This window comes from Aythya fuligula, chromosome 9, assembly GCF_009819795.1.
Source record: "Aythya fuligula isolate bAytFul2 chromosome 9, bAytFul2.pri, whole genome shotgun sequence".
Lineage (NCBI taxonomy): Eukaryota > Metazoa > Chordata > Aves > Anseriformes > Anatidae > Aythya > Aythya fuligula.
In genome coordinates, this window is record NC_045567.1 from 11,730,723 (window position 1) to 11,753,850 (window position 23,128).

Consider the following 23,128-nt stretch of genomic DNA (forward strand, 5'->3'; position numbering starts at 1 on the left):
CTGCAGGCGTGCTGTCGGCACTCACTCTAAAAGGCAGGAGAGGAGGGCAAGTTCTCCTCCCAAGACCTGTTATCAGGTTTTCTTTGGCCATGGGCTGAATAAAACCACATGTTCTCTCCAAATTCAGCTTGCAGGAGCGTCAGCATACTGCTAAGCTGGGCAACTCCCACTGTGCTCACAGCAGTGCAGCCTCAGGTGGGAGCAGGCAAACAGGGCTGGGAGCAGAACAAGCTGGGAGAGGCGAGCTGGGGCTCCAGCACAAGATGTGGAAGCATTGCTGAGCCCACAACAGGGCCATGAGGGTGAGCAAGGGGCTCGAGCACCTCTGCCATGAGGACAGGCTGAGGGAAGGGGGGTTGTTCTGCTCAGAGAAGGCCCCGGGGAGACCTTATAGCGGCCTTCCTGTGCCTAAAGGAGGCTGCAGGAAAACTGGGGAGGAACAGTGTCAGGGAGGGGAGTGTTTAAGCTAATAGGTAGATTTCGCTTAGGTATTATGAGGAAAGCCTTCACTCAAAGGGTGGTGAGGTCCTGGCACAGGCTGCCCAGCAAAGATGCGGATGCCCCATCCCTAGAGGTGCTCAAGGCCAGTGAGGGAACACAGCCACCACCTGGTCACCAACAGGCAGCTGGGAAATCTGACCAGATCCCCCCCCAGGCCCTGAACACTCAGAACTCTCCCTGGGCCTCACACGAAGCTCAAGGAAACAACAAACCTGCTCCATTTGAACAGGGGGCTGACCGTGCACAAAGATGCCTCCTCCCGCCAGCACCTCTGCCACTCAGATTTATTTGGTTTGTCAGGACAGCTGGGGGAAGAGGGGTGACAGGACACAAGATTCCCCCACAGCTCGATCCACTACAGCAGCCACTCAGAAAACACTGCTAGCCAAGTGAACTAAAACTAATAGAAAAAAAACAAAACAAAACACTTTATTTACACCGAGGAGCACCCAGCAGGAGCCTCCCTCCCCCAGCCACGCACGCACCCGCGCCAGCTTCTCCCATCTTGACATCTGCCACAAGCTGGGGCCCTGCTGCTGCCCCTCCTCGTTCAGTGCTCTATCCGGACCACCATGACCGTAACGTTGTCTGCCGACCCCCGCTGCACCGCCTTGTTGGCCAGTCTGTTACAGGCAGCCTCGTATCTGGCGTCTGCTTCCAGCTTCCCTTCTCTCGCCTGGATGTTCTTATCCTGTCGGGACAAAGAAGAGACAATGCCGCCTGCTCCCTGCGAGTGCCTCGCCCCAGCACGTGGTTATTTCTGAGCACAGAAAGGCAAAACAAAGAGGACAACCCCTGGTACAGGGAGCAGCCCCTGGCAGAAGCGTATTTCTGCACTGCTCGCTCTTTGTTCAGCTCATTAGCCTGGAGGGAGCGAGTCACATACTATTTCATGCCTCCTGCGCTGACAAACAATTGCGTGAGTAACCCAGCCCCCCAGCTGCCTTCCCCTCACCTCCAGGCAGGATACGATGAAGTTCACAGCTTCTTCTGGCGTAAAGACTTTAAAGAGGCCATCACATGCTATCAGGATGAACCTGGAAATCAAATAAAGACAGGTTTCAAATAAAGTCCGGTTAGAGGCTGAAGCTTCGACTCCCCAGCTAAAGCAAACTCCCTCCATGCAATTTTATGAGCAGCCATGCTTCAGTCCAAAGGGACAACGCCGTAAAGCTCATCAGAGGCACCACGCGTCCCCTGGTGGTCTGGCACTTACCATTCACGGAGCTGAGGCAGTTCAAAGTACATGCTAACGACTTAGAAAAGCCATGTCAGACCTAGATCAGCACACCCTGCAGGACATACGGACACCACGCAGTTCAGCAAGGCCACATACTGTGTCTCTGCGACCTGCTGGAAAGCTCCACCACTTTTCTAGGTACAGCTCTGAGTCCCTTTCATTCACAGATTTTCCCTGCTAGGTAGCTAGTGCGTGGAAATAAAATATTCAACTGGCTGTGTTCCTCTAAGTGTGGCCCTTTAAAAAAAAATGTGCTTCTGCGGCAAGCAACAATTTAATTAGAAAGGCTACAAAAAATAAAAAAAAAAAAAGAAAAAAAAAAAAAGGAGCAGCTTAGTTCAGGGAAGAGGTGTAACTGTGACAACAAAGTCCTGCCAAAGCCCCAGAGGTGGAGAGCTGCCTCCGAGCCCCCCATGCAGGGTGAGGGAAACGTTTTGCTGTGCGCTCCCTGCCTGCACAGGAATCTGCGTTCACCAGGAGCTCCAGCTGGAGCCACCAGATGAAGAAACCTACAGCCAGCCCCCAAGAGCAGCACAAGCCTCTGAAGGCATTTGCAGAGCCTGATGTTCAAAATATCCTTAGAAATGTTTCAGTGGATCTCTTGCTACAGACCTCTGATCCCACAGGGTTACCTGGTCACCTGAGAGCATTCAGGGTTGTACAGACCCAAATGTGATTTATCACCGCCAACCGTTTGTTGGAAAAAGCATCTCAAAGCTTCAAAACTCAGAGCTAAATATAACGGTTTGTGTGGGCACCACAGCTGCTAGAAACACATCCGAGACCCAAGGGTTGGATCCAGGATCCAAGCACAGAGATCCAAGGATTCCAGCTTCAAGCAGCTGCCTGGACACCGGTTTGTGAGGTTATTCAGGGCACAGAGGCAGGCTGAGGCTTGTGCGTGTTAGCACCGCTGTGAGCCCCGGTTCTGAGCCTGGAGTGCCTCAGCCCCGGCAGCCAAGCGCAGGGCATGCAGCTCGGGTCTCTGCTGAGCAGAGCCAGGGCACAGCAACCCCCCCGTGCGGGCACGGCCTACCTGTCATTGTGCATGAGCTGGCAGCGTTTGATGTCTGGCACGGAGATAACACCGCAGCGCTTGTACTGGCCATCCCCGATGGAGCGGGAAACCTCCAGCACTCCCAGGACTCTGCCATCCCTGCACAAGGAAAGAGAACATCAGTTCGCCCCCCAAATATAGGCATCTGCCTGACAGGGCCCCTGTGTTCTGCCTGTCAGGACCCCAGCCCCTGTAGGCTGGTTCAGCTGCTGGCACTTCAAAGGAGCAAGAACTACAGCAGCTGCTCCTTGGTCTTCATTAAAAAAAACTCATCACAGCAGCCAGTCCTGTGAAATTCACATTACAAAGCTCAGGAAGCAGCTTTGAGTGTTAAACCTCTCCAGTTAACAGAGTGCTGCCCCCACAGAAGCAGCTTCCCACACTCCACCTTCCGATGATTGAACACCTTCTCCCCCAGGAAGATTATTTCTGCGCACTCTAAAAAGACGTGGCTGTAGTCCAGCCAGCCCTGCCCCGCATAAAAGCCAGAGTCACAGAAGAGATCCGATGCTCATATGCTTTGCTACTGATCTCTTACATCCAAAATACTGCACCACAATGATTTTATAAAGATTTTAAATCTACCAGTGGAGAGACTCCCAGGCAGCCGGGGAGCTGTTCCTCCCGTTCTGAGCAGAGCTAACAGGCTGGCCCAGCTCCTGCCTGCCTGCAGGGATGGATCAGTGCTAAGCAGGAGCAGCAGCACGCGCTCTCCAGAGACAACAGGAACGAGGCCCTCCAGACGCTGCAGTGAGACAGGACGGAGGTCACCTGCCTCTGCGGGTGCTGAACAGGCCCTGAGACACCTCACCTGCACCCAGTCTGGCACAGGTGTCATTAGATCAAGACGCAGCCTCCAGAAGGAGAGAACATCATCAGCACGCCAAACACCGCTGCTGTGCTTAGCACCAGCCACACACCCCTGTGTGCACAGCTGCGTTATGACAATCCCATCACAGCTCCAAGATTTCCCTTCTGCTCCGCACAGCCTCAGCGTGGCAGCTAGCCCCATCCGGGCTGTCACTAGCAGGCAGCCCTGCGGAGACCCAGCAGCTCTGCTCTCAGGCCTGAAGTTGGACCAGGGTTTGGATTTGCTCGCTCATCACCTTTGGGCGCTCACCTGACGTTTCCCCCAGCTTTCTGTATCCGCATGCGCTCCTCGTACTGGGTGGGGTTGTGCTCCTTGCTGAGGCTCAAGGCCGTGTGCTTCTGACTCTCTTCATTGTACCGACACAGGATCGCCTGTGCTGACAGAAGACCCACGTGAGTAAACAACAACAGAACCGCAGGAAGAGCTTCTGGGCAGAGAGCTGTACGGTCAGGCTCTCTGTGCATCCAAAATGAAAGACAGCTTTAACACTGAAAGGCAGCTGTCATCTCTCCTGCACGGAGTGTGTTAGGATTGCAGCGTTTCCCCTGTATCACCTGCCCGCCAACAATAGGGAAGGTAACAGACATCGCCCTGCAGAGCTAGCGAGGCTTGCAGAGGACCTGAGATGTCAGCACTGGGCTTCTCCGTTCCGCTTACCCGGCTGTCCCCCAGGTTGGCGATGTAGAGGATGTTGTCGACAGCTAGGACGCAGGTCGCTGTGGAGCCATCCTTCCACGCCGGCTTCCTGAAGGGAGCAACAAGATTACTAAGGGGGGAAAACAGCTTTTGAGAATTTGGTGACAAAATACTCCTGGGGACCGAAGGAAGAAGTGCTGTGCTGGGACGCTCAGCAGGCAGCAGCTTGGGAAGCCACGGGTGGTGAAGGGCAGGCTGGCTAGGGACAGAGGAGCTACGCAGACCACCACCTTCTGAACACATCCCCACACCTTCCTCGTGCTCAGCTGCCAGCAAAGCTCATCTTTGGCTGCAGCAGGCTCAGCACCGACACGAGCCCAGAAGGTGCAGCACTGTGAGCAGGTGAGAAGCCCCATCGCCTCCTGAGAAAGCTCCTTCTTCGCAGCAAAAAGCCAAGTTGCCTTCCTTTCTGCCTTTGTTCCCCTCCCTTTTCACACAGCGCCCTCCCTGCTCAATCCATCCCTCTCCCCAGAGGTGCCATCGGTCACTGTTGCCCTCCCCACGTTCTGTTTGCTGTAGTTAAGCTCACGTCTCTAGAGCTGCAGGTAAGCTGAGAAGTGTTTCTTAGATTACAGCTGCCACACCTGTCCTTCCCGTAATGACACCCAGCTAAGGCACCGTTCTGTATTGCAACTAGCTCTGAGAATCTGAGAGATTCCTAGACATATTTTGTCCAGTTTCTCCTAACGTGGAAGGTGCAGATGACAGGAGTTGTATGAACTCAGCAATACAGCTGTTGCCACGCAGAAATCCTTTGCAGCAGCTTTGTCCTGTGCCTGACCAAACAGGCTGCTTTGGGAAGTGACCCCGTTGTAACAGACTCAAAGAAGCTTTTTCCTTCTGCCTGGCCAAACTTCTTTTTAAAAAATCCAATTAGGCTTAAGAAACAGAGCCCGTTTCTAATTTATTGAAAATTGAATCAGAATGAGATGCACCAACAATCTTTCCAGATGCGTTAGAGGTGCCAGTATGAAACAAATGAAAAGTTTGAAGGACTGGTGACAAAGTGATTTTATTTCAAGCACAATCTGTGTCTTCCTTAGTCATAAACCACGGTTAACGTGTCAGTCCAGCAGAGACAGAGAAGGAAAGGGGGGTTACACTCAAAACCCAGCTGGGAGATAGCAAACACTTTTTATGGGATAAATGCCAGCCTGCACTTTTCAGCTTTGTTTCAGAAATAGTTAGAAACAAGTTTAAGGTGAGGGACGTTTCCTTATCACATCATCTGTTCTCAAAAAGAGGTGGGGAAAAAAAAAAAATCTTGAGTTGAGAGAAATAAATCTTTCAACACAGGGCATTAAAAACAAGCAGATTCCAGCCTGGTGAGCACACACTAACAGGAAAAGTGCCTCTGCAAGCTGCTGTGTGCGCCTTCCTTTAACGTTCTGCTCTACAAACCCCCTTTCATGCTGTCAATACAGAGCCCAGCTCATGCAGGACAGGACGCGTCACTTCAGCAACATGCTGTCTTTAAAAAGAAGGCAAACAGGATGCTCTGGTATGGACAGAGGTGGGCTCTTGGGTCACGGTTTGGTTCATTTGCCATTAAGGTGTATTTTAGCCTAAGGGGTCCCACGGACCTCTTGCTGCAGGGGAAGCCCAGCGTGTGCCATGATGTAGCTCAAGCAGGCGCTCAGAGCTTCACGGAGCTTCCCCAAAGCAGAGCCACGACTCGAGGCTTCCTCTGACCCGCTCAGAGCAGTGGCCTGTGAGCCACAAGCTAAGGAACAGAAACGCACAGGAAGCATTCGCACTTACTGGCTGGATGCCTGCTTGAGAAACTCTTCGTCTGTATGTTTGAAGGTGTCCAGAAGGCATCTCTTCACCGTCTTCTCCACGCTGACCACCTCACCTGCCAGAGAGGGAAAACAGCAACTGAAGCCCTGCTAACACACACCCGACCCACCTCTCCCCTCACCCAGCAGGCAATTTGGCAACGCAGCGCACAGATGAGCGCAGAGCAGCTGGAGCACACGGCACGCTACAAGAAGTCTGACTGGGAACACGTATGGAGAATTTATGGCGCGCCCCTCTCCCCCGGGCGGGTATTTTTACTCTTCCTTTTCTCACAAAGCAGCTCTGCCAAGCCTGGCAACTGCACATCTTGTGCTTGCAGAGTGGTTCACTTCGGCTGCTCGCACCCTCGTGCCAAAAAGGCTTCCAGCCCTCCTCCCCAGGAGACAGCCCGGTCTCTGTGCACGCAAGTCAGCTTGGAATGAGGAATGGAAACTGCAGAGCTATACCCCAACGAACCCATTAGCTTAAGCAGCAGCCGCGGTTTCACAGCACAAAAGGTGCCTGTTGTCCCCCAGCCCGTGTCCCAGCGCTCTCACCTTTCGGGAACTTCTTGATGAGGTTGAGGTGCAGGTTCTGTGCCGCAAATTTGGAGGCTCGGACTCCCCCGTGGCCATCAAAGACAGCGAAGTACGAGACGCGTGTGCTGTGAGGGAGCAAGAGGCAGCAGAAACGGGCTGAGAAGGGCTCTCAGCCAGAAGGTGGGACTGAACTGATGCTGATATTTAATTCACTAAGAGATTTTAACTTCTCAGATGAGAGAACATCTGTTTCGTCCTCTTCAAGCGTTCTCCATTGCCACAGTTGGGGTTTTTACACGCTGTAAAACCCCCCAAGGCAGCAACTGCTGTGCCTACAATTAAACTGAGGGCCCTGAAACATCCACACCTCATTTGGGTAACAGAAGCTCGGTATCCAGAGGTCCTATAAAGTCAGTGACCGTTCCCTGAGCATCCCTCAGAGGTATTTATACACCATCTAGTCCCGACTCCCCCAGGAACACAGCTAACGATCTGACCCCGCTCTCCCAGTAACAGAACCAAGAGGTACCACACAGAGCAGGCTGCACTCCAGAGCACCAGCTGCTCCACACAAAAGAGGCGAGCTGCAGCTCCTTCACCCCCTGCAGCTCCATCCCCTGGCCTTGGCAGGCAGGGCTCACTTACATCTGGGAGGGCAGCGGCTGACACTCCTCCGTGATATCGTTCAGGATGACGTGGGCGTCCTGCATGTCTTCCCTTTCACCTTTCCTCTCCGCCACGTAACCCTTCAGCCCGAGGATGCCCACTGAGCCTGCAGAGGGATGAAGCAGACACAGACAGATCAAACTCCCTCAGCGCCTCGGCTCAAACCAACAGCCCAGCAATCGCTTTTCAGCTCTCAGAAACATCCCCAGAGCCGTGAGCCCTGCAGCAGTTCAGCCGGCACCTCCTGCTGAACAGGGTGGGTTTTGTAACAGGAGTTTAAGCGCTCCCAAGCTGAGCAGCTTGCCCCTGTTTTTTGGGGCAGCTGTACCCAAGCACTGCTGGGCATCAGAGGGTGCTCATAGCAGAGGGGAGCACGCGGCAGCACTGAAACCGCAGGTGAAACAAAGCACAGCTTTAAAGAGGGGGGGTAGGGAAGGAACGCAAAGTCTGCTGTTTCCAAAATGTGTCATTTCCCTTTCACTGAGCGCACCTTTTTCCCCAAAGCTGAACGGAACACGTGGGCACCTGCACTGAGGTCAAATGCATTAGATGCCAAGGCAAGTCTCTCTCTCTGGCTCTCTTAGCAGCCACTCAGGGGAGAGATCAGGGAAAAGCAGCTGCTGTGGCTCCAGCCTTCCAGAGGCTTCGTACCCAGTCCCCCTGCTGGCCGCACAGGCCATTCTCCCGGGGATGCCGAGGCACGCTGGCTGCCCATCTTCTGCCACCCCGTCGGGGAGGCCCAGGCGAGGGAGGCAGCGTGCCAGGGAGCTTGAGGGGCTCCCCTGGCAGCAGCCTGCTCCCCGCCACGAGAGGCTGCAAGCGCAAGCAGACTGAAGAGCCAAAGCTCAACTTCGGTCTGGACTTACTCAGCCCAACGACACAAGTACAAATCGAGTACATTTGTTTTCAAACTGTCTGAAAACCTTTACAAACTTTCTTTTCCACAAGTTCTTCCCTGCCATTCTTCTCTTCCTCCTCCGAGGCCTTCCTCTTCTCCCCTTTCAGCTGGCTCCCTGCTGAGACCTGCTCGGCAGCGCTGGAGGCTGAAAGAGAAGAAAAGCACAGGGAGCTGAAGACCTCCCGGATTCAGCACATCCTTCTGCACTGCAGCACTCCCCTCAGGAGCACGGACTCGCTTCTCACACAGCATTAGGTGTCTGCAGTTACACCCGTTTTGACCAACTGACCATAGAGGTGAGCACATGCCAGGCGCTGCATGGCTGCACCTAACCTGGCACACACTGAGCTGGGCTCTCCTCATCGTGCTGCCCTCCCCCAGGTACGGTACAGCCCCGTCTGGCTGGCGGGCTGTTGGTTCTCCCCACCGAGCCTTTACTGCAGTTAATTGCTCAGGAAGTCGGCGTTCCAGCTCAGAGCGTTGCTTGCTTTTAATTATTACTGTTCGTTTCTATGAATCGTAGCCACAGCAACGCAAGGGAGCACGTTTTGTTACTCTGAAGGTGCGCGATGTACTTGTTAGGGCTTTCAGGAGACAGGTTACAAATCAAAGCTACCACCTGTCAGAGGGTTCCCAGGGCACCAGAACCCTTTTCCCTCTGGGGACCCGTTCCCATATGGCTCTTGCTTTATCTGCTCTCCTCCCAGCAGCACGCCTCCCCTGCCCGAGGCCCGGCTCTGCAGGAGCTCACGGAGGAAGGCGGCGGCACTTTGTGCTCGGGGAGGAAAAGCGACAAAGGGGCCTGCAGCCAGCGCTGCCAGCATCACACGCTGGGCCCCGAGCATCCCAGCCGCAGGCCGGGGCCGCTTACCTGGGTCACCGCTGCCGGCCGGCGGGAGGTCGTCGAAGAGCAGCGAGCCCCCGGTGCCTGCGGGGCGACACGGGACGGGGCTCAGCCCACGGGGAGGGGGGGGCACGGGGCCTATTTTGGGGTGGGGGTGCTCCCGGCAGGGCCCTACCTGCCCCCGCGCTGCCGGCCGGCGGGAGGTCGTCGAAGAGCCGCGGCCCGCCCGGGGCCTCCTTCCCTGCAAGGCACCGCCGGGGCTCGGCACCGCCTCACGGGGCGGCCTCAGCCGGGCCCCGGCGCCCCCCCCCGGTGTCCCCCCGGTCCCCCCCTCACCCCCCGGTCCCTCCCCGGTGTCCCCCCCGCCCCTCACCCCCCGCGGCCCCGCCGGGCTCGGGCAGGTCCCCGAACAGGTCCATCCCCCGCCGCCGCCGCCGCCTCTGCCGCCGCCGCGCCCCCGCCCCTGCCAATCACCCCCGAGGGGCGGGGCCAGCGCGGCCCGCCGCCCAATGGGCTGCGGCGCCGAGGCCGGAAGCCCGCCCCCCCCGCGCGGCGCGGCGGGGAGAGGAGAGGAAGTCTTCCCCTCGCGCTGCCGAGGGGGCGGGGCCGCGGCGCGCTGTGCGCCAATAGGAAGGCGGGACGCGCTGCCCATCAGGCGGGCGCTGGCCAATGGGGGGGCGGTGTGGGGGGCGCGGGCGCAGCGCCCCCTGGCGGCGGCCTGAGGGGGCGGCGGCCGCTGAGGGCCCGCGGGGTCCCCCCCAGAAGGGCGGCCCCGAGACGGAGCCGTCCCCTCAGCCCCACAACAAGGGGTCCCTCCCTGTGACCCCACAATAAGGGGTCTCTCCTGCTGGCCCCACAATAAAGGATCCCTCCCTGTGACCCCCCAGTAAAGAATCACTCCCCCCGACCCCACAGGCACAGAGTCACAGCCCCATAGAATATCCCTAGTTAGAAGGGACCCATACCGCTCACTGAGTCCAACTCCTGGCTCCACACAGGTCTACCCAAAATTTTAGACCACGTGACTAAGCGCACAGTCCAAACACTTCTTAAATTCCAACAGGCTCGGTGCTGTGACTGCTTCCTTGGGGAGCCTGTCCCAGTCCATGACCACCCTCTTGGTAAAGAGCCTCTTCCTGATGGCCAGCCTGAACCTCCCCTGCCTCAGCCTGACACCATTCCCTCATGTCCTATCACTGGTGACCAAGGAGAACAGATCAGTGCCTTCTCCTCCGCTCCCCCTCATGAGGAAGCTGTAGACCATGATGAGGCCTCCCCTCAGCCTCCTCTTCTCCAGGCTGAACAGTCCCAGTACCCTCAGCCACTCCCCATACGTCTTCCCCTTTAGGCCCTTCACCATCTTCATCATCCTCTGGACGCTCTCCAACAATTTTACATCCTTTTTGTGCTGTGGTGCCCAGCACTGCACACAATACTCAAGGGGAGGCCAGACCAGCGCAGAGCAGAGCAGGAAAATCACCTCCCTCGACTGACTAGCGATGCTGGGCTTGATGCACCCCAGGGTATGGTTGGCCCTCCTGGCTGCCAGGGCACGCTGCTGGCTCATACTCAGCTTGCTGTCAGCCACAGCCCCAGATCCCTCTCTGTGGGGCTGCTCTCCAGCGTCTCATCACCCAGTCTGTACATAAAGCCAGGGTTGCCCCATCCCAGGTGCAGGACCCGGCACTTGCTCTTGTTAAACCTCATGCAGCTGGTGATCGTCCAGCTCTCCAACCTGTCCAGGTCTCTCTGCAAGGCCTTTCCACTCTCAGCAGAGTCCACAACTCCTCCAAGTTTGGTGTCGTCAGCAAATTTGCTCAAAATACCTTCTAGTCCTACATCCAAATCGTTTATAAAAACATTGAAGAGGACTGGCCCTACAATAAAGGATTGCTCCCCTCAACCCCTCAATAAAGGATCACTCCTCCTGACCCCCCAGTAAAGCTTCACTGCCTGTGACACCCCAATAAAGGATCGCTTCCTGACCCCATTACAGATCACTCCCCCCAGTAAAGGATCACTCCCTGCCAGCCCAATAAAGGATCGCTCTCCCCAACCCCTCAATAAAGGATACCTCCCCGAACCCCACAGTAAGGGATCACTCCCCCTGACCCCATACCAGATCCCTCCCCAGCCGCCCAGAAGGACACTCAGACGGCTGCGTCAATGCCACATTTATTTCAGAACCGAACAAGCCTGGCGCACACGGGTGGCCGGGACCCGAAGCTCCAACACGGGGGGTGTGGGGGCACGGGGTGGGGGCGCAGGATGGGGGCCAGGGCCGGGACATGGCTCCCGTCCCACGGGGGGCTTGGGGCTGCGGGGAGGAGGCCGCCTCACACCTCGGGCCTCGCCGGGAGGAGGGCGGCACGCCGGGCCCCGCCGCGTGCTCTGCAGGTTGGCTGGCCTCAGGCACGCCGCGGGGGGACCGGGACCGCGGCCCCACAGGGCCCCCGGCCCTGTGTCTGGTCACTGGCAGACACCGGGCCCGTCCCCGCGGGGAGGGCTCCGCCGGGAGCTGCCTTCACCCCGGAGGAGCCTCCTCCTCCTCCTCGCCCCCTGGAAAGGAGTTTTGCCAAAATCCAGGATGAGGAAAACGGTCAAACGGGGAGCTTCTGCCCCAGGGCACGAGGGACCGGCCACCCCCCAAGCACGGCCGTCCCCGTCCCCAGCTGCCCCCGTCCTCCGCGTCCTCGCCAGCTTACAAAGGAGCAAACGGCATGGAGGGACGGCCTCGGCCCCGACACACACAAGGGACAGCGTGGGGAGGCGCGGTGGGGCCGAGGCTCGGCCGTGCTGTGCAAAATTAAGGTCGGCTGTGAATGCGTGACGGCGAAGCGGGGCCCGGCGGGGGCCCGGGGATGTGCGGGGGAAGACGCCTGCCTTCCTGCCCGGAGCTGCGTGGGCTGCCCGCGGGAAGCCCTGAACTGAAGCCCCCCCGCTCGGTGAAACGACCAACAAAGGGAGACGGAGCCAGGAGGGACGCGGAGCAGGGGGCCTGGGTGCTCTGCTGGGGAGGAGGAGGCCGCCAAAGCGGCGGAGCCACCTTGGCCTCGGGGAGCCCCCCGCCAGCACGGCTCCTGTGCTGCAGCCGGAGGCTGGGGGGAGGAAGGTGAGATTGCACTTCTGGAACTGGGGGGGGAAGAGGGCTACGAAAACGTCAGCTACAAAAGTGAGAAGCCCCGGCCCCTCTCCTCTCCAGCGAACCCAGCCCAGTGCCCCTCGCTGGTCTCTGCCTCGGCCCCGCTCTCCCTGCCGGAGGGGACAGCAGAGCCCTTGGGGGCGAGGGCAGCGAGGGGCCCCGTGGCTGGGCTGGCTGCTCCCAACCCTGGCTCCCAGGGGTCTTTCTCGCCCGGTTTTGAGAGCAGCCAGCCCACCCGCCGTGCTCCCCGGCTGCCTGGCAGGAGGCCCCAGGGAGGGGGCAGCAGCATGGCCGGCCAACGTGGGCCAAATTTCAGGCTCGGGGCAGAAAAAGGAGCTGAAACACAACTTGTCCTCAGCACGCGCCCACACTGACGCGCAACCGTCCCCCTGGGCTGCTGGGGGGGAGGTTGGCTGGTCCTTGTGGACGCGGGAGCCCTGGCCACCGAAACTGGCATGCGTCCCCCTCCAGAGGTAGATGGGGCAGGGAGGAATTGCCTCGCTTGGGAAGACGTGGTGCCTTGGCCGGTCACCGCTCCTGGGAAAAGTAGTTTAAGCACTGGGGGGGGCAAAGCAGAGGGTCGGGGGAAGGATGGGGGGCGAGGGCGAGCGCACTGCAGTCACCGGGCACGTCTGCACTGCTGGGGGCAGGGGACAGGCCCGCCGCGCTCGGTCCCCTCTCCCGGGAGAGGTGTCCCCGGGAGAGGGGCCGCGGTGGCCCTGGCACCAGCCCGCCGCCAAGGCTCTCCCCGGCCCAGGGAAGGCGTTGTCCGGGGGCCGGGCCCCAGCGTGTGGGGTTTTCTGACGTAAATAGAAATAAATACTTTATAAATATAATCTTAAACTACTGACACCTGATTTTGCCCTGCCATCTTTTGTCGACACAATAAATTAGGAAATCCCCATACCTAAACTACTGCTTTCCCTTCACGTGGAAGCAATTCCTCCTGATTTCTCACCTCTGAGCTTTACAAGACGCCTACCTCTGTAGATCAAAGACCAGCTTTTAACCCAATCTACCCTCCTTGCTCCCTCCCCTCCGAAAGGAACCTTTCTGGAGTGTTACAGGTTGTGTGACATGACGGTCACCCACGAGGGGATGGGCAGAAGATCACATGCACACGAGAAATCCTGCCCAGGCGGGGCCGGGCGTTTGCAGCTACGAACAGAAATGAGTTTCCCCCGTGAAGGTGTAAATCGAGACAGATCCTTCCATGGAGCAGGCAGCTGGGGCAGCAGATGGTGTGAGAGATCGGACGTTAACATGGGGACTCTTGAGGCAGAATCAGCTATCTTGATCCTGCTGGCAGACGGATGAGGTGGAGGGTGTTTTTCAGGTTAGATTCTCATCTGGGCTGTTCTCCTTCTGGACAGCTTGGATCTGATTCGGAAACCGAGAAACAAAAGCAGTCAGAGATGCGGAAAGGGAGATTTGGGGTCCCCTGGGTGCAGCCTGGTGCTTGAATACAGCCAGAGCCAGCAGGGCAGGGGGTTAACAGCAGCATTCTTTTGGCAGAGCTCGTGAATTTCTGTGCATTTATTCCTCTTCCCCTGCTCCTGCAACTTGAGATGATCTCAACAGGTTCTTGAGATGATCTCAAGAAGAGCAAAGGCTCAGCGTGCTGCGTGTGGGCATTGCTTTGAGCTCAGTCTCTGTGCCAGCCAGGATCTGGCTCTCAGTTAAGTGGGGAGGAACGACCCCTCGAAACTGCCCGGGGGCAGAGCTGAAATCAAAATGAACACGATCCAAGCTCTGCCTGCTGAGAGCCGGGCTCAGGAGGTGCTCCCTGTGCTTGGCCACGAAGGACAGCAGCTCGCCAGCCTGAGGACAACACGGGGACAGCCACTACCAACCCCCCTGGCACCACAGACCCTCGGGGGGCTTCCTCTTACCTTATGGACCCAGCCAGGAGGGGGTTGAAGGCGTAGAGCCAGTCGTGCATGTCCTTGTCACTGCTTGCCTGCAGCAGGATGCCCCGGTGCTCCGTGCACACCGCGAAGGTGTTGGGGGTCTGCTGGGGGAGAGCCGGGGGTCAGCCCCTCGCCCCACGGCGTGGAGGCTCCCCCCTCCCCGCAGGGGCTGCACCCACCTTCAGCATGGCCTGCTGGTCCTCGCTGTACTCCACCTGGGCCTTGGAGAGGTTGAGGATGGCCCTCTCCACCGAGTCCTTGTCCGAGTTGTAGATGTAGACGTAGGGGCGCCTGACCACCACGAAGCGCTTCACCCACCCGTTGGTGTGGGGCTCCAGGAAGTGCAGGTAGCCCTTTTTGGAGACGATGGGGCTGCAGAGGGGGGGACAGTGAGGAGGTGGCTGTGCTAGGGCGCCGTCCGCCCTGCCCCAAAGCAGCAGCTGCTCCCCCTGCCCCTATAGGGGTCCTCTCCTGGCCTCCCCGGTGGCTCCTACCTGACCCGGATCTCCTGAATGTCGGGCACCAGCAGACGCTGGGGCTCCTTCTCTTCCTCAGGCCGGCGGGCTGGGGACTTCTTCTGCTCCCCTTCCACCACAGGCTCCAGGTCGGGACTCTCCAGCCTGGAGGAGACCTGCAGGGCTCTGGGTGGGAAGGAGAGAATGGGGTTGGAGGAGTGCAGGACACCCAGCAGCCACGAGCACATCTGAGGGGTCTGGCCGCCCTGCTCGGTGGGCGATGGGGAGACAGCCTGACCCCCTGCCCAGCCTCATACCTGACTTCCACGGCGTTGTAGCGTCCTTCCACCAGCGATGGGCAGGTTGAGGAGGGGGTGAGGGTGGTGACCCCGAGAGCTGACATGGAGGGATCTCTCATCAGGGTCACAGACATTTCGGACAGCTGTGGAGGAGCGGAGGTGTGGACTGGAGTCTCTGCCCGAAGCCGGGCACAGCTCTGGCCGGGGCAGGGAGAGGAACATGCATATCGGTGCTCTGGGAGCATCCGGGCGAGCAGAGGGTGGCAGCGGGGCCACCCACCCGTGCCCTGCCAGCCCAAGTCCCCACGCATCCCTCCCCACCCTTAGCCAGCCCCACAGACCCCACAATTTCCCCCGCCGCCCCGGTACCTTGCTCTCGCTGGCGCTGATGCAGACGTGGCTGTGGCTGTACTCGCGGTTGAAGGTGTGCGTCAGCAGGCGCAGGCACTGCGGGCGGACAGGGAGGGCGGTGGGGCAGGAGGCACCTTCCTCCACCCCCCCACCTTCCTCATCACATTACCACCACCCCCCGGGACCCCTCCCCGTCTGTGGGGCGCTACCTTCACAGCCAGCTCCTTCTGCCTCTCGCTGGGGGTCTCGGGCAGAGGGGTCCGTCCCTCCGGGGCCCCGTCGGCGGACAGCGGGGAGGAGACGCAGGAGGTGCTTCGAGACTCGGAGTCCTCGCTGGAGCAGGGGGACAGGCTCTCCAGGCCCAGCCGCTGGGTGGTCTCCAGCTTCTCTCGCAGCAGCAGGTAGTGCCTGGTCTTCTCCACCTGGACGAGGACAGCCCCGCTCAGTGCCGGGCCTCCCCACACCCGGCTCGGGGGCATCCTTCAGGAGAAGGTGCTTCCCACGCCTCGTTAACCCAGCTGCTCGTTAACATTGGGGTCTGACGGAGCCCAGCACAGCCCCGTGCCCCCCAGCTGGGACAGCGGGGTGCCCTTGCATGGGAAGTGCCCGGCACGGCCCTTCCCGGCCCTTACTTCTTGCAGCAGGCTGAGCTTCTCCAGCTCCCACTGATGGTCGAGGATGAGGCTGTCGCTGCGGGGCCGCCAGCCGGCCAGGTTCTCCTCTCCCCTGACGTAGGCCACGGAGGTGTCCAGCACACGCCGGCGACGCCTCTGCATGCCTGCGGGGACAGACGCACAGCTCGGGGACAGACACGGGGATGGGGGGAGGGAACACGGAGCTCGTATCACGGCCCCGCAGTGTTTGAAGGCAGAAGCAGGGCACCCACCTGGGCTGCCGGCATCCGCCACGCGGCACAGGCTCAGCTCGTAGACGCCCGTCACGCGGTTGCTGAAAGCAAAAGGGAGGTGTCCCCTGGCCGCCTGCTGTCCCCACACCCCGAGGATGCTCCCCACACGCTGCTCCAGAGCAGCTCCCGTCCCGTGGGTGCTGGCGGCATCGTTTCCCCCAAAATCCTCCCCCCAAACACCCGGGAGGGTGCGGGTACCTCTCGGAAGCCCGCAGGCTGCCGCTGCCGAAGAGGTTGCGGATGGAGCGGGAGGCAGGGAGCTTGGCGTCGCGGGAGTAGAAAACCATGCAGAAATCTTTGGTGATGACGGCGGGCTGGGTGCAGTTCTCCATCTGCAGCAGGGTGGGGAGAGAGGAGAGCAGAGGGGCATCAGTGTCGGTCAAGGGGGGCAGGGAAAACCCCAGTGGGCGAAACACCAGCCCTGGTTTGCACTCCAGCTGCGGGGAGAAGGATCCTTGCCTCGATGTACGCGGAAAGGGTGATGTAGATTTTCTCCCGGTACGGGGTGACGCGGTTGAGCAGCAGGGAGTTGTGCATGGAGCTGTCCCACGCCGTCTCAAACTGGTAGAAAGTCCTGCCGAGAGAAAGCAGAGCCGCTGAAACGACCCCACCCCAAAAAAAAAAACAACACAAACTCGGGCCAGCGAGCGAGGAGACGGCACCCACCCCCCCCCGGCAGCGCTGCGGCAGGCCTGCGGGGACAGGCGGGCATGCACGGGGCGTTTGGGGACAGCCACGCCGGGGGATGCAGGGGCTGAAGGCAAAGCCGAGGCGGGATGGGTGCAGCGGGACGGGGACACGGCGCCCTCGCAACGGGAGCGGGCGCAGGGGTTTGGGGTGGCGTGGGGGGCTCAGCTGGGGTGCGGGGCAAGGCAGGGAGGTGGGGACGGAGGGACAGAGGAGGGGACGTGTCCCCAGTGCTTGGGGTGAGCTGTCACCCCCGGCACACCGAGGCCAGGGCCCTGCCACCCATCCTGGAACGGCTGTCACCGCTGGGGTGACGACGGGTGGAGCAGGGAGGGGGGAGATGCTCGGCACAGCGGGGAGCAGCTCAGTGGGGACAGCCCCCCCCCAACCTGTGGGACCCGGGGACCAGCACTGGGTGCCCGTGGGGCTGCCTTCCCCTGCTCTTGCTGTGCCCTGGCTGCTGCCCACAACGTCCCCGCTGGCCGCCCCAAACCCTCGCTGCATTTTCCACCTCCCCACCTCTGCGCTGGGGGCGCTGGGCAGCGGGGTGAGCACTGCTGGGACCCCACAAAGGACGGTGCAGAGCAGCGGCTGCACTTTTGGGGTGGGAGGAAAAGGGGGAAGCAGGAGATGCCTCAGGGTTGTCACCCCCCTGCCGCTGGAGCCCCTCAGCTCCGGCCACCCGCGGTCACAACGGGCCCGGGGCTGCCCCAGCCCCGGCTCCTGCGTGAGTCCCCTCAGGAGGCCGTGGCACAACGGCGGCACGGCAAAACCATGTCCAGGGGGGCAAGCAGCAACGCGGAGAGAGCCAGGGCTGTGCCGGGGCTGGGAGTGGGGCTTTGGCTGCGCCCGGGGACGTGCTGTCACTGCCCCTGCTCGGGGCACCACGCTGCACAAGAGCGAGTCGCGCTCTGGAAGGCGTCGCGTACGTGGAAACCACACGAGACAGTCGAGGCGAAGGATCGCTTTTCAGACACAGACCACTTGAGAAGAGAGAGCTCCCGAGGGAGGAGGATATCAGAGAAGAGGAGAGTAAGGGCAAGGGGGGAAGAGAGCAAAAAGCAAAGGAACGAGGCGAAGGAGAAAGAGAGAAAAGCGGGAGGGACCAGACCGAGCGAGTAGGCGCGAAATACCTAGTGTCATTTCCGAATGAAATGCTATAAGTAGAAGGCAACCCAGGACAAACACACACACACACGTACACACACAGAGAAACGAAACGTCAGAAAGCGTCGTCCGTACGAGGCCGCTGCCGACACGCGCCCTGCGGCACCCGCTGCGTGGGACGGGGCGCGCAGGGAGGGAGCAGCAGCAGCACAACAGCTCTGCCCCAGGGCTGCTCGGGGACGGGGGGAGCCCAGCACAGCCCGGTGACCATCAGCCTTCAGCTCAAGGCCCGTGCTGTGGGACAGAAATTTCCTGTAGGGAATTCCCCAGCAGGCACGGTGGCCATTTCCCGTGCCACGGTGGCCATCTCCCGCACCACGCGGGGCTTTGACACCAAGCTCTGCGTCGTCACTCACGTTCCCCTGATGGCTCCTGCTGGCACAGCCCCCAAATCAGGGGCCTGAAGGAGCTCAGCAGGGCAATCCCGAGGTTTACCCGCGTTAGGGGTGTTGCAGAAAGCCCTCCGCAGCCCCACACCTTCCTCCCTGAACTCTGCCCTCTGTGCAGGACCCCTGAGGAGGCGGCAGGTCTCGGAGCAGCCTCTCTGCTCTCCTGGGGCCTGCAAGGTGTCCGTGCTCAGGCCTGGCAGGGCAGAGCAGCTCGCCTGCCTCCGCCCAGGCGGCAGGAGGGGGTTTCCTCAGCCTTCCCCGCCACACCAGGTGAGCATCACCCTGCAGCAGCCCCACGGGCAGCGCCAGGGCAAGCCCACGCGCTCCTACAGCCACCTGTGCCGTCCCCGAGCACCCTGCTGGGACAGGGTGCCACCGGAGGGACAGACAGACAGACAGACAGATGTCCCCTGGCATCCCCAAGCGGGACCAGCCCCTGGATGGTGCAGGTGGCACTTGGCAGACCCCAGCCCCAGTCTCCCCGACGCAGCCACCCCGCTGTGTGTACGCTGCACCTACGCACACAGGAGGGCTGCACGGGTGCTGGCGGCCACCTCAGTGGCTGCGGGGTGTGCGTACGACACGCACGTGCTCCCACGCAGCCCAGCACCCAGCACGGGTCCCCAGCACCCTCCCCACACAGGGCCGGGGCAGGAGCAGGGGGGGGACGGAGCCACAGGTCCCTGGCCGGATGCCGGAGAGCAGCGAAGTGAAAAGGCGAGAACAAAACCAAAACCAGGCGATGGGAGCACAGGCCAGCGAGAGCGAGAGCGAGGAGGAGCGAGATCGCGATCCAAACAAACAGCAAAACCCGCGGGGAAGGGGCGGCGTGAGAGAGAGAGAGAGAGGTGCCCGGGATGTGGTGAGAGGAGGAAGACGTGGAGGGGGGGGGCTGGACACCCAAGTGCCGCCGCCGGCGGGAGTGAGAGTGCTGAGGTGCGGGGGAGAGAGAGGGAAAGAGCAGAGAGGGGGTGGAAAAAAAACCAATGGAAACAAATAATACCTAGGCATATCCGAATCAAGAAACTGCCTGCGAAAACACAAAACAATCACATGGTTAGTGTGGGCTCGGATGGGCAGCGGCAGCAGCGGGGTTGGAGAGAAGCAAGGGAGGCTCTCGGGGCCGCCCGCCGCACCCCAGCGCTGCCCGGGTGGGCGGCGGGCAGGAGGAGGGGTCCCGGGGAGCGCCGAACGCCGGCAGGAGGCTGCCCCAAAAGGTCCGGGAGGCTGCGGGAGATGGGCAGAGGCAGGGCCTGCTGTCGGCGATGGAGGCTGCGTGGCGGCCGGTAGCAAAGCGGGGAGCAGAAGCAGCCTGGGAGGAGGGCGAGGCGGGCGCCGCTCTGCCCGCTGCCGCCCTCGGCCTGGCGTCCCCGGCAGGCGTCTGGGGTCGGAGCATGCAGGGCGGCGGCGGGATGGAAGCGCGGGGTTGCTGCAGCGGCCCCCTCGGCATCTTGCTGGGAGCCAGCGTCCTCCGTCCCCCGCCGCTGCCCCCCGGCCCCGCGCCCGGGCTCCCCAGGGAGACGGCGGGTACCCCGCGGCCCTGCTGCGGGGCTTACTCCCAGGCAATCCCCCCAGCACGGGGGCGAGAGCAGCTCCTGCACGCCCCACGACTCCCCTCCCTGAGCACCCCAGGAGATGCGTGAAGCCTCCCACCATGCAGGCGGGGGAAGGCAGGAGCCACGTTCCCTCTGCCCGGCTGCACCGGGGATGCCGGAGACCGGATCCGGCAGCGTCCCAGGCAGCAGAGGCTGCTGCCCCACGAGCCCGGGTGTCGCATCCCTCCGGCTCCTTCACATCTGGCAAAAACCACCACGGCTGTGCCGGTGTGAATCCTCCTCACCCCGTCATCCCAGGCCACCAGCCTCCTGCCTGGCCTCGCTTTGCTGTCCCAGCGGGTGTGACAATGCCCAACGCTCACACGCGCGTCCCGGCGCCGTGCCTGGGCACTCCCTGCCTCACAGCCACAGCTTTGTCACCGAGACACCAACCTCCCCAGGGAGGAGTGACCCAGCAGTCCCAAAAATGAGGGGCAAGATGGTCTTGCTGCCATCCGGGATGCTCCTATGCCAGGAACTGCCCTGCTCACTGCTCAGGACTGACCCCCGCTGCTCCCCGAGCCACCAACACCCAGCCCCACATCGTCCCCAGATGTCACAGCACCCCACGTGCACACACTCCGACCACGTGGGGTGGCCCCACCACAGCCTCGGTGCGGGGACGGCTCTGCCGGGGCAAGCAGGAGGGGTTTTCCCCCACGGCCCCAGATGTTGTGAGCACAAAGCAGCATTTCCAGACGTTTGGCCAGGACACAGGACAGTCTGTGGCAGGGTCAGCACAACCTCCTGTCACTGTCACTGAACAGGACCCTGACCCCAATACCCCACATGGCCACCCCCGGTCTGGAAGGGCCTCAGGGAGGAGGAGGAGGAGGAACAGGGCGAGTGTCCCAGGCTTTGGGGGCTCTGTGAGACCCTCTGCAGCTCGAGAAAAGCAGCACCCCCCTCCCCCAAAGCAGCAAGGGCCAGCAGGACCCTGCAGAGGGGCTCAGAGCACCCAAGGGAGAGGGGTTCCCCACATCTCCCCCCAGTGCTGCAGTCGGGGGAAGAGCAAGAGAAGCAGGGGCACGCACCGGTCGTCCTGGGAAGGGTGGATGTAGCCAGAGGACAGGATGTTCAGGGACAGGATGTTGGGGTCGATCAGAGACTCGTCAGCTTCTGGGGTGTTCCGGATCCGACCTGCAAACGCAGCACAGGGACACGCTCAGGTCCCCTGCCAGGCTCCTCGTGACCAGCGTGGCCCCCCCACTGCGTCCCAACTGGTGCCCAGGACCACGATGGCCCCGTGGTGGCACACAGGGAGCAGTCACCTCGTTGCTATTTCAATCGTACTAGCAGGCAAAAAGTGGGAAAGGGAGAGGGAGAAGAGGAACAAATCCCTAAGGGATGTGGGGAGGATTTGGGGGGGAGCTCCCATGCCGCCCCAGCCCGCCCTGCTTACCCACAACCAGCTCCCGCACTTCCTTCCAGCGGATCAGGCTGCCCGTCTCATGCACCAAGGTGACGGTGATCCTCCTCTGGATACCCTGAGACCCCCGAGGCCAGCGAGAAAAGGGCAGCGGTTGGCACAGAGCCCGGGCAGCGAGGCAGGAGCCGGGCAGGGCGCAACAGGGACTCGGGGAGGGGATACCTGGTGGAGCAGGAAGGTGCCGTGGCACGGCATGCCTCCGCGGTGGTCCACAACGGCTGGGATGTAGCTGGAAGAGAGGACGGTGATGGGACACAGCTCTGCCCGTGTGCCCAAGCCCACCGTGCTTCTTGTTCACCACGCAACCGCAAGCAACAGAGAGGGTGCCGGGGCACCTCGTGCCCCCAGACACTCTGCACACCACCACCACCACCACCGGGGCAACTGATCCCGAGGAAGAAGGAATCCTCGGGGGTGCCCCTGGGGAGCTTGCACATGGTGGGGCCGTGCCCAGGACTTACTCGCCATTGGCCTCCAGCTCGCAGATCTCGAAGAAGACCATCAGGTCGTACTTGCACTGGCAGGGCCCGGCGCTGGGACGCGTCATGGTGCTCAGTTTGGTGGCAGGCACTGCAGCGGGGGGGAAGGACGACTTAATGTCGAGGCAGGTTGCTGCTGGAGTTTGGAGCCCCACACACGGCAGCAAGCAGGGGAAGGCAGAGCAGGCACGGGCCTGGGCAGGAGCTGGGGTCAGACAGGCAGAGCCACCAAGCAGGGCAGCAGCAAGGCAGGAGGCAGTGCGGGGGGACACACACACCAGTCCTGGGGGACACAGCCCCATCCTGGGGACCTCGCTGGCCGCCGTGTGCTTCCTCCCACTCCCAAAGCAGAGCAGCGAGAGTTCAGGATGGGGCTTCCCCCGGAGACACCCAGCCCAGCCCTGCAGCCCCAGGAGGTGCAGGGACAGGACCCAAACCACACAGCACCGCTCCAGCACCAGGGGAGCAGCTTGTGGACAGCCAGAGAGGGGCGGCCGGCACATATCCCTCGGTGCCAGAGCGGGATGCGGGCAGGCATCACAGCAAACCACCGCACTCGGCCGAACCAGAGCGACTCGGGTCTCAGCAGCCAGAGGCAGTGGAGACTCGCCCAGCCCCTGCAAGGGCGGCTTCGGGAGCTCCGGGCACTGCGTGCCCCAGGGGACGGCTGCGGGAGGAGACCCGAGGAGCCGCTGGCCCTGCCGCGGCCCCGTGCGGGCACGAACCCGGCTTCTGCGCCTTCCCGACTGCACGGTCCGTGGCGGGCAGGGGCGGCGGGCAGGCGGGCTCCTCCGCGCCGTGCCGCAGGAGGGAGGTGGCGGCGGTGGCGGCTGCCAGCACGTGCCCGGAGAGCGTGTCCAGGAGCGAGCCCGCCAGAGCAGCTGGCACCGAGCAGCCGGTGAGCCGGAGGGGTTTGGTGTGCTCTTGCGGGTTGGGAGGGAGGGAGACAAACAGAGAGGCCGACACAAAGCAAAGCGGTTACACACGGACACTTGGATAAGGGAGGGGGACCACGGGGCTGCCGTGAGCACAGGGGAAGAAGCACTTGCAAAGGGGTTTGCGCCAGCCACACACGGAGCGAGTGGGTGCTGAAGGGCCTCCGGGTGCTGTGGTGCACAGCACATTCTGTGATGCCCCTCAGGCCCTGCCCTGCAAGCGCATGGCAAGAGGGCACGGGGAGCGGGGCGCAGCAGGGGACCTGGTCTGCAGCCTGGGGACTGCAGGAGA

At 61.3% G+C, this 23,128-nt stretch overlaps 2 protein-coding genes across 22 annotated transcripts in view; both read right to left on the reverse strand.

Annotated features, from left to right (window-relative positions):
• Positions 1–902: 902 nt before the first annotated feature.
• ILKAP (ILK associated serine/threonine phosphatase) lies at positions 903–9,520 on the reverse strand. Of its 2 annotated transcripts, XM_032193733.1 has the most exons (12): positions 9,465–9,515; positions 9,267–9,332; positions 9,119–9,175; positions 8,273–8,392; positions 7,329–7,455; positions 6,702–6,808; positions 6,127–6,220; positions 4,327–4,414; positions 3,919–4,040; positions 2,778–2,897; positions 1,457–1,538; positions 903–1,192 (listed from the first exon to the last, which is right to left on the reverse strand). In XM_032193733.1, the coding sequence occupies exons 1-12, from the start codon at positions 9,508–9,510 to the stop codon at positions 1,052–1,054; spliced, it is 1,170 nt and encodes a 389-aa protein (XP_032049624.1). In that variant the 5' UTR covers positions 9,511–9,515; the 3' UTR covers positions 903–1,051. The 2 variants fall into 2 exon arrangements, with proteins under 2 accessions (XP_032049624.1, XP_032049627.1); XM_032193736.1 differs by lacking the exons at positions 9,119–9,175; positions 9,267–9,332 and having other exon boundaries at positions 9,465–9,520.
• A 1,734-nt stretch (positions 9,521–11,254) lies between these two features.
• KIF1A (kinesin family member 1A) overlaps positions 11,255–23,128 on the reverse strand; it is a 36,873-nt gene continuing 24,999 nt past the window's right edge. For 6 of the 20 annotated variants that reach the window (XM_032193631.1, XM_032193628.1, XM_032193627.1 and 3 more), the window contains 17 exons: positions 21,884–21,992; positions 21,585–21,651; positions 21,396–21,480; positions 21,028–21,133; positions 19,402–19,428; positions 17,976–17,999; positions 16,615–16,729; positions 16,354–16,487; positions 16,135–16,196; positions 15,881–16,026; positions 15,458–15,670; positions 15,267–15,344; positions 14,916–15,094; positions 14,638–14,784; positions 14,323–14,515; positions 14,126–14,247; positions 11,255–13,613 (listed from right to left, as the gene is read on the reverse strand). In XM_032193631.1, coding sequence (XP_032049522.1) covers positions 13,571–13,613; positions 14,126–14,247; positions 14,323–14,515; positions 14,638–14,784; positions 14,916–15,094; positions 15,267–15,344; positions 15,458–15,670; positions 15,881–16,026; positions 16,135–16,196; positions 16,354–16,487; positions 16,615–16,729; positions 17,976–17,999; positions 19,402–19,428; positions 21,028–21,133; positions 21,396–21,480; positions 21,585–21,651; positions 21,884–21,992 — 1,850 coding nt within the window. In that variant the 3' untranslated portion in view covers positions 11,255–13,570. The remainder of the gene's footprint in view (positions 13,614–14,125; positions 14,248–14,322; positions 14,516–14,637; positions 14,785–14,915; positions 15,095–15,266; positions 15,345–15,457; positions 15,671–15,880; positions 16,027–16,134; positions 16,197–16,353; positions 16,488–16,614; positions 16,730–17,975; positions 18,000–19,401; positions 19,429–21,027; positions 21,134–21,395; positions 21,481–21,584; positions 21,652–21,883; positions 21,993–23,128) is intronic. The other 14 variants (XM_032193640.1, XM_032193630.1, XM_032193637.1 and 11 more) reach the window with 10 other exon arrangements.